Genomic DNA, 18,189 nt, shown 5'->3' with positions numbered 1-18,189 from the left:
AACTTCAACCTTCAAGGAAGGGCAAGGGGTGCCGTAGGGGTAGTGGGGAGATAATATGATGGTAGGAGAAACAGGGTCAGAGCTGCAATAACTTCAGGCTGACTTTATTGCTGCTGCTCTTCAGATATTTCTATCAAACACTATGCTGCAACTGAAGCGGCTGTATGGCTCACGGAAAAGAACCCTACAGCTGGTTTTGAAGAAATATTTTATCTTCAACAGTCTCACAGGGAAAGAACATAAGTGAAGCATGACAAAGAGGTCCATGCACGTGAAATAAGCTATTGTGTCTTTATGAATCCTCCAAAATGTGTCCTTTGCAACTGAAATTTAATTAAACCAAAGGTTGTGAGTAATTCATAAAACTAGCCTTAGCTTCTAATGATTTTGCCTTTTCGACTCAACACTTTACTACAAGTGTTGCTGTAACTCTTCCCCAGAGCGAGCTAAAGTGACAGGTCATCAATAAGCCGGCCAACAATAAGTGAAAGAACCTTTGCATTACGTTTTAATTTCTCCTGTGGTTCATGGTTTTTATGTCTAAAGAGCAGAGAAACAGGAAAGAATGAATGGTCAGCACTGTTCAATATTTCACCGTTTCACTACTGAACACAACCACTAACCAGCTGCCCCAGATGCTTGCCCTCAAGGAAATATTTCCTTTGCTCATCACACAATCTAACCTTTGTGCTCCATTTTAAAACAGGATCAATAGCAATAGAATAAAGCTGTTAGAAAATCCCTCCAAGGAATGAAAATTGTCCCTTTCCTTATTGAGTTTTCACAAAAGGTTTGTTCTCATGTTCTCAATCTTAAAAAAGCTTTAAGGTAAATGTGAGGCTAAAGCTATAAAAATAAACCCAGGGAAACTTATTAATTTTTTTTTCATACCACAAGAGTAGATTTATGCTAAAATTCATACAGTTTATTCCTAAATTTGTATAAAAATAATATTGATAATAATAAATAATTTTTTAATAATTATTTTAGCCTCAAGTTTAAGCTCCTTTATTTATTTTTTTACATTTTGCTCAGTGTTTTGAGGCAGACCATCTAAGCTTGGCAGGTCATAACTTTAAAACCTGCCTTGTTTTGAGGTGTTACCATTTAAACGTCGCTTTCAGGATAGAATCCCCTGTAAAAGAAAGATGCTCAGGGGCTAATCTTAACTATTAAACCCTGACTGAACTCTTGGGGTTTATCCTCAGTCTAGCTTCAGTGTGTACTCACTCATTTCAACTTCAGTCGAAGAGGAACTCCTCCCAATGTTTAGTGCTTCGGATTACCCTTAGAGAAAGGCATGGTCCTGAGTAGATAACTCTGGCAGCCTACGTTTGCATTTCTATATTTTTAGCTTGAGCTCCTCTTGGGGAACAACTACTGGGCTCAGAAAACGTACTCTGCAAGGCTTTAGATGGGTATTATTTTAGATTTTTTTTCCTCCACAGGCCCAGACATTGGGGCATGAATAATAGCTACCTTCTCAGTAGTTGGTCCTTTTTCCACAGCAATAAAAGGCTACAGGGACTGAGGTTGGCCGCGCGAACACAGATCGTGGGAAGTGAATGGTAAATATTTTAAGCACAAGAGAAACCCTTGTGCATGATTCAACCTTTGAGCTTTAAGGTTGAAGCTAATTCACAAGCCACAAAGAAAGAATTTGGTAAATTTTAGAGAACTGCTGGTAGGGAAGAGAATGTGCATCTGTGTCTGTATGTAAGTGTGTGTTCATGGAAGGGAAGGTCTGATTATACTACATGGACCTGATACTTAGAGAAAGAGTTATTGTAGCTATTAAGGCTGGCCAGGCTATTGAAGCAGTGTGAGTCTTGGCCATACCTGCCAGCACCTCATTAATAAAATGAATCACATGCTGCAGCTATGCATCAGCCCTTGCAGTATCCAGCTCAGATGAAAAGAGGTGTATCTGTCAAACTGTTTACATTACAGTAGATCCACTCTAAGGGTCAAAAACAATTAGAATTTGTACAATAGGGTCTGATTTTGTAAAAGTCGGTTTTCCATTGGGGATAATGAATTCAGTGTTTAAAATGTGTGTAGTTTGACAAGAAAGTGGTCTCCATTAAATGGAACATATACATTTATAAGTTACACTGATATGATTAATTTTAGTTTAACTTGTGCATTTATTACATTCAGTTTTAAAGATATTAATAGAATCAGTTAAATTGGACTGTTTATATCTTAAAATAGTTTGTTTTACCCTTAAGGGAATACATCTTGATTATTTCAAAATTTACTTTTCGTAGGGCTTTAGGCTTATAGCCCAGAGGTGCAGAACTATGCTAAAGGTTAAATGAGGGGGATTAAAAGTGAGATAACCAAACTTGTTCTTTCTGTCCGCTCTTTAGCTTATGTCTTACTGTCAGTTCATGTCTTATTATATTCTTGAGCTCAAGTTAATAATTAAAGTTCATCTGCTTAGACATTTGTCTATGAACTTACATTTGGATCCTATTTTTATTTTTTTTACTATTAATGAATTACAATTTCAGTTTCTTAGCTTTTGAGTTATCTTTTTAAGTTCATTTTCATTGATTTACATAGCCCAAAATCTTAAAAAAATGTCTTTCTAAGAGACTTAACAGATGCCTTTTTCCTAAATGTCTATTTACAACAGTGAATATTTGGCATAAAAACACAAATCACCTAATATTTAAATCACAATTTTCCAACAATTTTGTGCTTTAGAAAATTTTTCTTTTTAACATTTGAGTATTGGATTAAGGCAAAAAAAAAATAATGAATACTTGTTTTGGAGCTATTGATGTCCCTCACATTTTCTGATGCAAAAATGCTTCATTCTTTGATTTGGGTCATCTTGTACTTTTTGTTGAAAGAGCAAGTCTGGCATAAATAGAGCATTAAAAAGAAAATGGAACTCCTAAAAGAGCTTCTCAGAATATGCTAATATTCTACATAAAGCCAATAGAGTTAGAGAATTAATGTGTATTTTCTCCGCACAGCCGGTTGACTTTATTAAGAAGACAAAACATCATGGGGGTTTGTATCGCTCCTCAGATGTTTGGTTTCATCCCAAGGCTGTGAAAATAAGTGGTAATAAATCAAGTAGACACATGAAGACAGATAGAGTGGTATCCTGTGACTGAAAATGCCGCATAGAATTCCGAAATGTAGATTCCCATAAGATACAACTGAAAAGCTCGACATTCCTTGTGTCCCTGAACTACCTAAACAGACATCAGAGAAGAAACCAAAGAACACCGGTGATGAACATCCAACATTGTGCTGGAAGCCAGTTATCAAACAAGATCTTCAGAGAGATGAAGGGTAGGCAGAGGAGACAACAGAGAAAGCTGCAACAAAGGAAAACGTAGAGAAAATGTGGAGGGGGACTCAAGCGTCCTGTGAGACTTACAAGATGGTAATTTACAGAAAGGAGTAAAATTATTCTGCAATTGTGGATCTGGAACAGTAAAAGTAAGGGCAGATTAATCTTAATAGTGGAAAGAAAAAAACCCCCGAACATCTGCAATAAAAAAAAAATCAGTTTAGGAACACGGAAAAAAAAATTGATTAAATGTCTTGAGAAAAAAAAGCTAAACATACATGATAGAAATACCTTGTGTAAAAATGTGTTTACATTTTCAGTTAAACGCATCTGTAAAACCCTTAAAAACCACAAGTAAGATAAAATTAGTTAGATTATTGTAATTATACCTCAGATGCAACTTTCCATTCATGTCAACATTTGGTTATGGCATTTGGCTAAAGGAGTGACATTCTCACTGCAGTTTTCAATTTCCTTTCCTGTTTTTTTGCTTAATACAATTTATGTGGGATGCAGCAATGCAAAAACATCCCAAATCCCAGCAATGTCTTACAACCTCTCTTAGGGAATGCATTGCAGGGCTTCCAGTAAGAATTTTGCTTTGGCACCCAAAATAACTCTTCTGGCTCTTTGAAATTTAGAACAGTTTTTAATACCGTTTAAATAAATTAAACTAATTTTAGTAATAATGGACTTCAGTCATATTAAACAAATCAGAATGTGCAATAAAAATTTAGGCTGCAATTCAAATGCACCTCACACATTATCAAAAGGAATCCTGCCACTTTATTTAGCAATGAGGGGGAAGGAACTGGAGAAGCAGAAGAAATTGCAAGAAGTGCATCATAGAGTTTATAATACCTTTATGCAATAATTGCAACACAAGGTTCCTTATGCTTGGTGTGATCAGCTCCCAGATATCGCTGAATACTATGTAAATTTTGTGCATATGATTTCTGCTTATTGTTCTTCCTGAGACATACACATAACACCATGCAAGATTAAAATCAAACAAAATATCACAGTTACTGTGCAGGAAGGTACGGCTCTGTGATTTCTACACAGACTCTTGTCATTGGCATCCACTAATGGTACTGATAAAATGATTAAAGTGCTAGAGGTATTGTTCCCACTACAAAGAGGATTAAAGTTACGATGCAGGTGCAGAAGCTATATTTACAGAGAAATTAAACAGGTTTTGAGGAAATACTGACAATCAAAGATATCACCAACGATGTTAGGATTGTGGAAGAATGGCTGGGAAAGCAGCTGTGAAAGCAAATACTATGACTGCAACATAACGATTGACTTTTTACTGGAATTCGTTTTTTCAGATTTGCCCTGTTCCAGCTGTACTCAAATCACCACAAAGGTCATGGATACTGTCTGAATCTGGTGTAAAGCAGGATTTAGAACCTCTTGATTTTCCAGGGAGAAACAATAGTATTCCACAAAATCTCACTTAAACTCTTGTTGCTTTGATGCTTCAGGGTCCAGAAGCACATCAGAGTTTGAAATACCAAATGGAAAGTCGGTGAACTTGGTGGATTTTATGTTCTTGTATCACCATTGGGAAAAAAAAAACAACAACTCACAACTTCTTTTAAACTCTAGAAAATTAAACATGTCAAAGGTTTAAGGCAACAACTTGAAGAGAAAAAATAAAAGATGCAAGCGTAAAGTAGAGAAGTAGCATGCTGAGGGGGTAGTGGTGATATGTGGGGTGTTACTGTACCTCTGCTGCCAGTGACTGTGGGGTCTGAGGCGTGGGTGCTTAACTGAACAGTAGGATCTGGAGGGATGGGATGTAGGGGGGGTGTGGTGGATGGAGGCAAGGTGGTGGGAGCGTCTGGTGAAGGGCACAGACAGACATACACAAAAATAATACAACAACAACAAATGAATTCACACAAAGAAGTGATGTTTGGGACAACGGGGACAGTTCAGCATTTGTGACGTCTCTTTGTCTGACTTACAGCTCGTAATAGTTAGACTATTTAAAATGTGACTCAAACTAGTCGCACATGTTTACTATTACATGTTTTATTGGTTATTTCAGGGACAAAGAGAACAAACATTCAATGGGAGTAAGTCAAAGTTGTGCAACTTGTAGCATACCCTGTGGTGATATTGGGAAATGTTTGTTCACCCGCTAAATAATTTTTTTGCATATGTGAGGCCAGTAAATTTCTGAACATAGATCTAGAAATGAATGTACAAATGTGAACAACTGAAAATGTGGAAGATAATTAAGTGTCCCACACAGGGCTTTGCAAAACCATTGACTCTTTTAAACGTTTTTGCATTTGATTACACCATTACTGCACTCCTCTATGCATTTGAATTTCATATAATATACGAACACAAACATCACATATTATTGTGAGGAATAAGTACCAGTCAAATTCCATTAACAAATGAAAGCAGTTATGTGAAACTTTGTGTTCATGGATCATAGAAAATCCAGTACAATCTTTATTTATTCTTTGACAAAATATAGTAAACTTCAAGTTGTAAAATACCTATGCAAGGCACTGTATGTACAATATAGAAAAGGTGGAACCTTTAGTATTTTAAGGGTTATGAAAAAAATAACCACAACTCAGATTCTTGGGAAAACTAAAACGTTACCACTTAAAACTTTTATCTCTGCTTCAGGGTGCTACAGCTTCATATGTGGTGTAATGTGCAGAGTGAATCACATGATCTGCAACTTGTTCCTAACAGGAGAAAATGGAAGTGTTACACTTACCCATGTTACAACCATCTCTGGTCTCCTTACTAAGCAAAACAAATGAACTCCATAAATAACTATTTTACTACAGGCCAAGGATATTTCCTGCCTGTTTATGTGAATGTTTATTTCACTGATCTATGTACTATTTTGGGTATATCATTGGTAGTTCTGCTCTTAATGTGGATTTATTGTTCTATGATGATACGTGTGTAATCTTTTGTACTAAAACGTTTGTGTAAATATTCTATGTAAAGATTTTTTGAACAGTCACAAAGGTTCGAAATATAAAAAGATAAAAGAGCAAAGTTTTAGTCAGAACCTTATCTGCAAGAACTCAGTAGGGTCTCCAAGCCTGTAGAAGAGCATATGTGCTGACTTGGCATTTGCACATTAAAAATACTTATGCAAAATCTCATTATTACAGCAAAAGATGCAGTGATGTAACTTTGCTTAGATCATCAAATCATCACAAGTGAACAATCTGGTTAATTTTAGTCAAAACCAATGATCTTTACTTTTCTACTTCTATTTGTTTACTCTGTTAGAAGTAACCCTAGCATCTACATTTATTTAAAGTGAAAAAGACAAAACATGTGCATGTGCATGTTCACTGCAAATTGTCTTTGCAGTCATTTTAAATAGTTTCTTTAAATGTGGGTCTCTCTTTGTAATAGCAATAGAACAGAAATAACCTTGAATTGAATCCACTAATGCTGTCTATGTCTCTGGAGACAGAAAGTTAAATTCCACCAAATGAAGACATTAATTTGACAAAAGATCTGTGCCAATTACACATTTTCAAGGGTGCTTTCAGAAGAGGTGAGCGGGTCATCATTATCGCGCTCTGTTTCAGATTTCATGCTAGGAAGTGTTTCTCGCTGTCAGTCGCTCAGGCCAAAGAGAAAAAGGGACTGAAACATTGTGTGACCAAGTTAATGAGGTTACACTACCACCTTGGCTTTAATGTTTATGTCACTCTGCATTTTATGGTGAACCAGAGGCTTTTAATTGGCTGTAGTCGTCTTTCTCAGGGCAAACCGTCCTCTGTGTCTTGGTGACATTTGATCGTGACTCACAGAGCAGCTAACTGCATGTCTGCAGGAAATGGGTAGGAGAGAAAACGTCTCCCCCTTGGAGCAGGACCATTAAAAAGGTATTTTTCAAGAATTATGGAGGCAGTTGTAAAAGGCTAAAAGGTGTGCTAATCACTAATGAAGGGTAGAAACAGGCTTGGTGCCATTTCAGGCGAAGAAGTAATGAATCTGAAGAGGCTTCTCTGACCCTGCTGTATCCAATAGCCTTTTTTGTCCGGCAGAATTTGTCAGTTTAATATCATCTGCGTCATTATGTGCATTGGTTGTTCTAGCTTTTAGCTTCAGCTGGCATTTAAAGGAATTGTTAGGCACAGACACATAACCATGGTGTGTGAAAAGCCCATTAATTAGGAGATGCAACATTTATTCTATTAGTCAAAAAATGAATAAAAGGGTTTGTGGAAGAAGTTGATGAATGGTAATTTGAAGTCTTGAAAAATAGTCAAACCAGTGATAATATTCATACCTAATTTGCATGTATTCGTTCATTTTTGTTAATGAGATAAGTTTCATTCAAATGTATTTCTCTTAATCTATCTGAAGTCTTTTTGTAAAAGCCACACTACATATTGCTTTATCATGAAGGATTTAAATATGAAAAAGGTGAAAAATATTAGATGGTATGTCTAATAAGCCAGGCTTGATCCTAATTTGTGGCTCTAAATGCATAAATAGGCCATTTAGCTAATTATGGCAGCAACAGACTTGTAATTAACGTTATTGCATTTGAAATGATCTGTAAAAAAATATCACACAGCATTTACAAGAAAAATGCTAATTTCTATATTTGCAATTAATTTGCTACATTAACAGTAGATTCAAATTATAGCTAGAAACATTGCCAATTACTTGTATGATATGATTTAGCTTTTTCTGCAGCAGCATTGACGGTGAGAAGCTAGATTTTCAAGCTGCATGACACCAACATGCTGTTCAATGGGCCATTGACATTAATAAAACTTCCTGGATGGAAACTGCAACATTGTTGTTTACTGATGAGGCTGTCTGCAGAAAGGTGTGGCACTCTATTACAGTTTCACAAAAGCAAGATGGAGGACGAGGGGAAGAGTGGGGAGCCCCGGCAGGTAGAGGAGTGAGGTGTACTGAAGTGGGAGTGGTGTCACCAGGTAGTCTGCACCTGGGTGACATGAAAACGAATGGTATGCAATGATCTGTTATAAATGCAAGATTGTTAGTGGGTTGTTGGACAAATTTAACGTGACAAAATTACAATTTTAGCATGAAATACAATACTATACGTTTGGATTCTATCGCAACAAATAATCACGTTTTATTGATTATTTAAAACCGCATCCATCCATTTTCTGTTCACTCTGGTCCCTAATGGGGTCAGGAGGGTTGCTGGTTTCTATCTCCAGCTACGTTCTGGGCGAGAGGCGGGGTCACCCTGGACAGGTCGCCAGTCTGTTGCAGTATTTAAAACTTAACCACTGAAAAGATGACTTCAGTTTACAATATAAATCGGTAAAACCTAAAAAAAAAATCAAAAGCATTTTCACCCTTATGGTCAAAATTTGGCCACATCCATTTGCAGTTGGGTCAGCGACTGGTTCACACTATCAAAATATGTGCAGACTGTCTCAGATTGGAAATTGTAGGTAAAATTGGTTAAAGAATCGTCTGATGTCTCTCTAACTTTAGTACTTTTGTTATTTGTTCAATGAGTTAATTCATTTAGGTCTTGCGAAATTTTCTTTTCAAGCTACAGCTCATTTTTTTCTGTTTGTTAAACTTTTTGGAGAGCTTTTTTAGAAAATGTGCTAACTTTAGTCATTCTGATAATGTCCTTTACGTGGGAAAATGTGATTTGATCAGCCCTGACCAGTGACCAGCTTTTATCCTCAGTCTTACCTTTTGCTCTTCCTTTCACAAGCTGAAAGCCTGTGAAATTGACATAATATATGTCAAGTTAGATAAGCATAACTCAACATATATTATGTTTTTCTTGTTTTTAATTCAGATAAATCTTTGAGATAAAGCAAATGTAACATCCTTGGATCAATATACCAACATTCATGTAATCTGTTATCGCTCTGCTAATAAACGTTTCTTTTTGCCAATCATTCCAAGCTGTCAAATGTCTCCAAAGCTCAGTTGTCACTGCTCTGCTTGTACTCTTTTGTATTTTTTATTATTTAATACCAGGAGACAAATGGCAGAGCAGGAACAGAAGGGAGAAAGAACTATCTGTTTTTCCTGACACTGAGTCGCTTTATCCTCCACCTCCTCTGGCGTTACTAGGAATTACTTATCATGATATTCTTGACAACGCAGCACTAAATTCTGCCTCCCTCACACATTTCCCTTTAGGTATGCGTGCGTGCCTGTGTGTGTGTGTGTGTGAGAGAGAGAGAGAGACAGAGAGAGAGAGAGACTGTGTGGAGGATCTGGGACAAAGGTTTATTTAAGGAAAAGCACTGGTGGCGTTTGTGGCACCTGAGGCCTATATTTTCCTTGTGAAGGATGGCACCCCTAATCACTTTTTGCAGTTATACACTATGCAGATCAGGAGGCATTATAATCCTGTTTATGCAACTCTTTTTCCACTATTCATATGGAGCATAAATGGAATCCAAGGAGTCATTTTGTAGGTTGTAGTATTTAACCTATTTGTTTTTGAGTAAGTTTAAGTAGCTCTACCTGATAAAGATAACTCTGTACCTTAATTTTTGTCTATTTCAACTCACCATACACATAGAGAACATATTCAGCACTGCTGGCCCCAAGATGGTTGCTGGCTTCACAGCGGTAGGTCCCGTTGTCTGTCTTGTTGAGTGAAGTAAAGGTGAGTTCCCTCCCCTCGACAATTATCCTGTCAAGGTCAGGAAGATCCCCACCGTCCTTCGTCCACATCACAGGATCCGGTCTGTTATTTGAGAAATTTTTTTTTTTTTGAAAAAGGTCAAACTCACTTCAAGAATGAAGAATATAATAAAGCATAGAAAACTAAAACAATGGAGAGCAGAAAACACTTACGATGGGTTTCCTCTGGAGAAACACTCCAGCTTTAAGTACTGGCCCTCCTGAGGGACAGTCGTTGATTTGATGATTTCCACACGAGGAGCATCTAGGATGGACAGGAAGAGTTTCAACTAATGGTAAGTAGTAATGGGACACATTAATATTTGTAAAACCATTCTCTCTTGCAATTATCCTACAGCTAACATTAGGATAAGGATTAGTGGACAAATGATCCTCCCTTCAAGACAAATTTATTTTATTTATTTTTAGATATCTCTAATTCTAAGAGAGGAACAATTCTAATATTTTTTTTATAAGAAATGGCACCTCATTTAGTACCAAGTTTTTCATGCAATAAACTCCAAATGCAAAGTTTATTATGCCTTTTTATGACTTGTGTATCATTACATCCTTCACACCAACAACACTGTGCAATCCTCATTACTGAACATGTTGCTGATGTTCAAAACAGCTAAATTTATGGAAAAAAAATGAATCATTATTAATTTAAAATGTTTCTATCACAGACTATATCTACATGTATCTATCTAAATTTAGCACACAATTTTGTGCTATCCTCTATTGCTATTTTCATTTTATTTTCACATTATGTCCAGATAATGCTCTTTTGTTTGCGCTTGATAGCGCAAACAAAAACACATGATAGCATGTGTTTTGGACATATACTCACAGTGGACCTCCAGCACTTCGGTGGCCTGCTGGGGTGCCTGTGCGAGTGCAACATGGTCTACTCTGCAGGTGTAGGCCACGCCGTCATCATTTCTGTCCACGTGTAGCTGCAGAGAACTCCGCACCGTAAAAGTCTTCCCACTCGCACTCACCTCTTTGGCACCTATGAAGAGAAAACAATGGGAGAATGTCACCCGAGCAAAAGTTAAAGTTTACGGCTAATTATCATTTGTCTTGTTTACATCCTTTCTGCACCTTCAGGACACCCAAGCATAACGGTGTTCTTATAAAAATTGTGGTATCATAAAGCTCAAGCAGATGGGAAAAGGAAAAAAAAAGTCTTACTGAACTTTGGTTTATGTATCTGCATCAACATGAACACTTACCGCTGTGAGGAACTGACAAAAAGGTCAACAGTTACCACTACACGAAAATATTCACAAGCATTTTGAGCTCATGTGGGTTCAAATATCAATGTTGTGTTGGGTCACTTTTTTTGGCTGCATACCCTACAACCAAAATACACATGAAAGGAAAAATGAATAGTGCTTTTTGACTACACAAACTCCTATTAACCACCTCTATTTGTGCATCCCACGGAATCAATCTGAGGTTAATCTCAAACTGTTTAATACCTCTTCTCAACTTTCTATTTCTGCACACTTGACTCCGTCAAGCCCAACAGGGTCAAAAACTCAAATGTTTGTCTTTCAGCAAACTACCACCTATTACAACTATTCATCTAATCAGCTCCTTGGCAGAGCAATCCTCACAACACCTGCTTCTAACGCTGTACAAAAACTGCTGATCCACATTTTTGTGTTCATTTGCGATGCAATCAAAAAGCTTCCTCCAGTCATTTGCATAATGTCCTCAAGTTTTGTTTGTTTATCAAGTAATCATTTCAACTTTCTACTTCATGTGACTCTAAAAATACAGCAGAATAGATAAACGTGTGATTAAAAAAGTTTAATGAGTTTGATTAGGTCATCCTGAAGTCCCTTCTATGTGACTTGGGGTCAGACATTTGTTTCCTAGAGACTATTGATTTTTGTTTCCATATCAAAATTTCTTCAAGCTTTATTTACTTCACAATAATTTATGTAGTTTAGTTGTTTTTTCTTTGTGGAAAATTTAAGTTCAGAACTTCTTAAACAGCCCCAGATCTATTTGATACTATTGCCATCAGTTTCAATCCATTTTAGGCCAGCAAAAGCATTTAAAAGCATTAAAGGGAGTTTTGAATTAGTTGAACACGAGCCATATAAAACTGTGTTTAGATATCAGCATTTTATGCATTAAGTACATCCTTAATATTTTTCAATTTATCAAAGTGTTGCTGAAGTTACTGTGACAGAATGATAAGTATGAGGGGAAAAAGAGATGTATTCAGAAAAGAAATGTGAAATTATTCAATCACGCTTTTTACCTTTATACCTAACTATATCAGGACAAAACAACAAAAGGTCCAGGAACTCAAAAGATTAAGCACTGTACATGTATCAAGCATAGGAAAATAAATGCAATTCAAAATGTCACATTCTGTAATTTAAATTAAGGTCAAATTGACATTTTAGTAGGGTTGAAACATGATCTAATGCAATTTACCAAGCAATAATGCCTTATCCAGTCACTGTCATCATACAGTTGACAAAAAAAAAAAGAAACATGTACCAGTTTTTTTTCACTGTCCAAAGTTAAATCAGGCCAAATTTCTCCTGTTTGAGTGAAGCTAGAATAATCAAAATTATTTCCATTTGCTAAATGTCACAATAACGAGAGAAAGACGAATTAATGTCTTCTAAATCAGAACTTGACATAGAGAAGTATACAGCCAAGAGGTTGTAAAGTGATGTAAAGATGGAGCAGGGAGTTTTGAATTGGAATTGAATTGGATTTAATCTGAAAATATGAACAAGTGCACGCTACAGGTCCCTCGCCTTTGCTCTCTGCAGCACTACAGCTGTCCCTCCACAGTTGAGAACGTAAACTGTTAGTTTTCATGTAACAGTAGGTTCCTTATCTGTCATTAGTACAGCTGCAGCACACTGGCAATATTCAGCTTGAATGGCAATACGCACCATGTAGTTGAAGGGTGCGGGCAATAAAATCTGTTGGGTTGCCAAAACGAGGCTGCATAAACACCAAGAAAGCCTTCACCACCTTAACCGTCCTGTTGTCCTCGGGTCAAAATGACCCGTCACTGTGTTAAAACTCCCCAAAGATCCACTAAATGTTATTTTAGGACAACAGGAGGGTTAACAAGTTTGTGTAATTGATTTGGGTTCTCAGAAGAAAGACAGAAACAGTGACACAATGACAAATTATTTGAAAGTACAGTGAGACTACCATAGTTGAATAGTAATGCTGAATTTGGCATCTGCTATAAAGAGCTATTTCACAGCTTTTCAAAGAATTTAGACTGAATTATGTCAAGTCCAGTTAAAAATAGAAAATATTTAGACCAATGATCTTACACCGTTTTACCAAATGGGCCAAAATCATCAAGCTAAAACAGAAAAATAATTTTATTTTAAAATATCTAAGATTTATTTTTGCAACTTTCAATAATTAAAGTAAATATTTGCTGCATGTGTTGTGCATTTCTTACAATGACCATGTGTTTGTGCCTTCTAAAGAGGCCATTTATGCTCTGTGTCCTTACACTGCTTAGCTGCTCCACTTTCCCAGCATCCCTCCTTACTGTCTATTCTACCTCTAAATTCTGCCAATCAACTTTTCTGTTGAGCCACTTCCACCAACTGAGGCTATAAGAATGGCTCCCCAAGAGATGAATGACTGACAGGTCTGCAGAGTTAGCAACATCCATTCAATCAACAACTGACAGTGAATATGGATGGATTTCTTTATAAAGACTAAACTGAAACATATTATTTTTTAACTCAATGAAGGTATCAGAGGAGCAAACAATTTCCATCCAGTTTTATTCGTAATACTTGCTCAATAGAAGCTGTTTCTGTCTTTTCGTCTTTCTGCCAGACTGACTTGACTTTATTTTTCTTGCCCAAATTCATATATTTTTAAAGCAACACGTCGAGCTTGTTTTTTTTTCCTGTTGCTTTTTGTTCCTCCATACTTGCAAGGAATCTCTTACATTTGTTTTCTGTGTGATGTTTCAAATTGACTGCCACAGCATGGTATGATTCAAAAAGACAAGCATAAAACTGACAAACTTTCGTCTTTTAAAACCATCAGCTGAAAAGATACATTTTTACGTAAGCTTAAGTGAGACATTATTATAGTACATATACCTACGTAAACTCAAACAGACAAACTGTGTGTACAAAGGTGTCTGCAGATATTAGTTTAATTGGTCTAAAAATACAATATCCTAACACATTTTTAACACAGCCAAGACTGAAAAGGCTCTGGCATGCCAATCAAAAAATGTCTGCATATATATATATATATATATATATATATATATATATATATATATATATATATATATATATATATATATATATATATATATATATATATATACAGCTCTGGAAAAATTAAGAGTCCGCTGCACTGAACAACATTGAAAACCTCCTGGTTATTCCACCAAATATTGATTCCTGAACTCTTTCTTAGTTATTGAAACATTAATATTGTTGTTTCTTAATGAATATGAACTCTTTGCGTTTTTGGAGGTCTGCATCTTTTTTATTATTTTGACCATTCTTCACTTTCTGCAAATAAATACTAAATGTTTGCTTGGAATTTGGGAGACATATTGTCAGTAGTTCATAGAATAAAAGAACAATGTTCATTTTACTCAAACAAACCTTTAAAGTGTAAGATCAGAGAAAATTTTTATTATTCTACTGCTAATGTTACCAGTGTAGCACTTTGGTCACTTTGTTGTGTGTAAGAGTGCAACACAAATAATGATTAATTGATAGAATAATAGTATTCTGTAGTTTTTGACCTTATTCCCATAAACAGACTAGATGCTGTGAAATGTACAGAAATGGCTCAGAAATGCTTGTTAAACGTTATCAGTGAAGACAGCTTGTTGCTGCATGTCAAATCTCTTATTAAAAAAAAGTTGAAGACAGAAAGTAAGTTCTTAAAATACTGCTTATTATCTGTAGGCCCAAGGAAATTAACATTTTCCAAGGCAAGGTAGAAAACTGGCTCTTGATCTACTGAATCCAATTATAATTTATTTTTTCAGGGGGAAATCATGAACCATTTGTCCTTGGAGCTAAAAAACACAGTACAGTTTAAACGCAGGCTTTAGATAACTTGCATAATGAGGAAGAAAGCAGGTTCTTCTCTATATAACACACTTTTTATCATATACGAAACTGAAAACCACCCTCAGCACAAAAAATATTTTTACCAAGAAAAAGTACTGCAGAGCTGTAACATAAATCTAACATAATTAAACTCTGAGACATAAACTATTAAATATGCTAAACACGTCTACAATAATCATCTTATTTTACATTATAAAATAAAATAAATAATAAGCACTATTTGGAAATGTCTTCTCATTTTTCAGTTTAAGCATCACTCAGTTTTCATTATTTTAAGTACTTTGAAAATCCATAAATAATTTTTTAACAGCTGCACAGATTTTCAAAAAATATCCACATGTAATACGTAACTAGTAATTTTGGAAAAATAAAGAAAATGTTAAAGTATTCTACAAAAAAAATAGAAAGGGGTATACAGTTCTGCAATATTCACCTGTGGTCTGACAGAAAAAGAGGTAATAGTTGGCAGGGACTGCGGCATGCTGATCTGTGGGTGGAAGCCCTGCACCACTAGTTTGAGCCAAGGCAAGCTTGGAGGATTAGGAATGGAAATGACAGGCGTAAAATGAGAGAATTTGACCCTTTTATTCCATTTCACAGGAGAGAAGGACAACCCAAGAATAGAAAATGGTCTGGAGGGGAGCAACAAAACAACAGAGACCGTGGCTGTCTCCCAGGGAGGGGGAGAAATCATTGACAACAAACGACCGTGCTGACTAATCCTGGCAGCAGGGGTCTGAAGGCTGACTCAACATACCCTTAACTGCATCTCAGCTGAGACTGGAAATCATTAGCTCAAGAAAAACCAATAGAAAGAAATACCTATCCATTTTTACAGATCAGACAAATTTTGCTCAGTCAAAGATAACTAGAGTCAATTAAAAAAAATATTGCAGCTTTTAAATAATGTTTTGATTTATAAGAGGACATGTAATTGCTCCCTGAACCTAATAACTGTTTGTGACTCCTTTGGGGGCACCAATTGTCTTACATAGGTCTTTTAGCAAGAAAGATATGCGAAGATGAGAAAGTAATAAGTGTTAATAAAACTAAAATTATTGAACCACTTAGTTACATAATTTCTCTGACTATATTGTAATAGTGAAATCTTACCCCACTTTGCTCCTACTTGCCAACTCATGTATAACATCAGTGAAGTAACTTTTACCCTCCTTACCATCTCATCCCTTTCATAAGTCACTTCAAGGCAGCAAACAGGCATAATCATGGACAACTCGAACATTTAAATAAGAAATATTTCAACTTTAAATAAGAAATGGACATTTAGGGTAGAGATAATCTAAATGTCCAAATGGATTATTTGTATGCAGAGCTTAAAGCCATATTGGTAATATACAAGTAACATGTATGTTGCAGTCTAAGCAGTTCTTCCTATTTTGCTATTTTAATATATTTGATATCCTGATATTGTGATGAAAATAAATTCAGATTCTCTGAGCAGACATACTTTAAACTGTCATATCTCACAAGTCATGAATCATCTGAAAAGGAGGAAACATGAGAATAACAGAAACAGGTTGCTTTGAGAAAAAATGCTCAGCCATTAAAAAAAAAATTAATATATCTTTAAAATAATTATAAATCAAATAATTGGATAGAAAAATGTGCACATGAGCACAAAATGGACAAAATGACAATGTATAGTGGCAAAGTGACCTGTTGCCTGCTGGAATCACCTTTCCTCATGCTGTTCTCTTCAGTCTTTATGAAAGCACTGTAAATGCCATTCTTCTATCTTTTCGTTCCCACTAGACCAGGAGTCTGCAACCTGTGGGTCCAGAGTCTCACGTGGCTCTGTGGGCCTTTCACAGTGGCTTCAAACAAGTCTTACCAAAAATAAATACAACAACAAAAATTAACAAAATCGGACCACAAATTATGTGTCAAGTAATCTGCATTTAAATTTGCCCTGAAATAAGAAATTAAACAGTTTACTTTCCCTAAAATGTTTTATACCTTTCACAGTTTTTTCATGGGTCACGTGGGTTTTGTGGTTTTAGACAAATTTTACTTAGAAGGTGTGAGAGCAAAAATGTCTCTTTGGACTGAAAATTTTGCTGAATCCTGCACTAAACCATATTCCTGGATTAGGTTTGAATTTAGCTAAAGATTCAGCGAGATTTTATTGCTTACTTAACTTGGAAATAGGAATTATATAAGTGTTAAAATTTCTTTCATTACATTTATTTCAATGAGACATTGTATGTACTGTATGCATGGATTTTAATAAACCAACTATGTAAGTTTTAGATTGGAATGAACCATTAATCTGTCTAGATTAATGTGACTTGCTTCTCAACAACAGTGGCAGCTGGGATTGCACCTCAAGAAGATATGGAGGATAATTACATTACATTCATTTTCTAATGAAAGTGCCCTAGCATGGATTTTTACTGTGATATTGCACTATTTAGCTAAACTGGAGTTTGTGGTAGATGCACATTTAATTTGAGATTATTCAGAACCAAAGTAAATAAGTACTGTTGTAAATCCACCACCCTTTTGTAGCAGTTCAGAGAGTCTGCTTTTCTAACAGATGACTAAGAGAAGTGAGTGCTGTTGGATGTTAGGAGAGTCTTTATCAGTGGCTAGCAGCCCTGTGTCATAATGTCCTCGCTGACATGACACTCCCCAAGCATTCACAGCTAAGACGTATCGGCTGTGGATTCATGAGGATGACTTTCCACTCCAAAAGGAGAGGGGCGGTCGGTCTTGGCGCGTTGGCATTTAAAATGGAGACAGGTGGCCCACCTCCACAATGTTTCCCGTAACGTGCATAGACAGTGTGCTGTTGAAGTCCTACCCCCATCTACTTCTGTGCTCAAGGCTATGCCAGTTAACCTGTTCGCACTTTATGGTGACAGAAAAAGAGATGAATCAGAAATACTTGTAAGAAGTCGTATTTACTCAAAGTTACATGCAATTAATACAACCAAAAAAAACACCTTAGGATGCCTTTGATGTTCTGGTTTATTATTTTTGCATCTGACTATAATAAGTTTTTCACATTACAAACATCACTTTGAAGATTTTTATTGGAATGTTATCTAATAGTGGATCAGAAAATAATGAAAGACTGCT

General features: G+C 36.0%; 1 protein-coding gene across 5 annotated transcripts in view; it reads right to left on the bottom strand.

Moving 5' to 3' along the window:
* cadm2a (cell adhesion molecule 2a) overlaps positions 1-18,189 on the bottom strand; it is a 231,010-nt gene that overhangs the window by 15,826 nt on the left and 196,995 nt on the right. For 2 of the 5 annotated variants that reach the window (XM_044139743.1, XM_044139744.1), the window contains 4 exons: positions 10,818-10,979; positions 10,142-10,232; positions 9,853-10,031; positions 5,049-5,162 (listed from right to left, as the gene is read on the bottom strand). In XM_044139743.1, the coding sequence (XP_043995678.1) occupies positions 5,049-5,162; positions 9,853-10,031; positions 10,142-10,232; positions 10,818-10,979 (546 nt within the window). Of the gene's footprint in view, positions 1-5,048; positions 5,163-8,149; positions 8,283-9,852; positions 10,032-10,141; positions 10,233-10,817; positions 10,980-18,189 lie in introns of those variants that run through there. The other 3 variants (XM_044139745.1, XM_044139746.1, XM_044139747.1) reach the window with 2 other exon arrangements.

This window comes from Gambusia affinis, linkage group LG15 (genome assembly GCF_019740435.1).
Source record: "Gambusia affinis linkage group LG15, SWU_Gaff_1.0, whole genome shotgun sequence".
Classification (NCBI taxonomy): domain Eukaryota; kingdom Metazoa; phylum Chordata; class Actinopteri; order Cyprinodontiformes; family Poeciliidae; genus Gambusia; species Gambusia affinis.
Note: the sequence above shows the minus strand (reverse complement) of the source record. Positions and strands in the feature narration are given on the sequence as shown.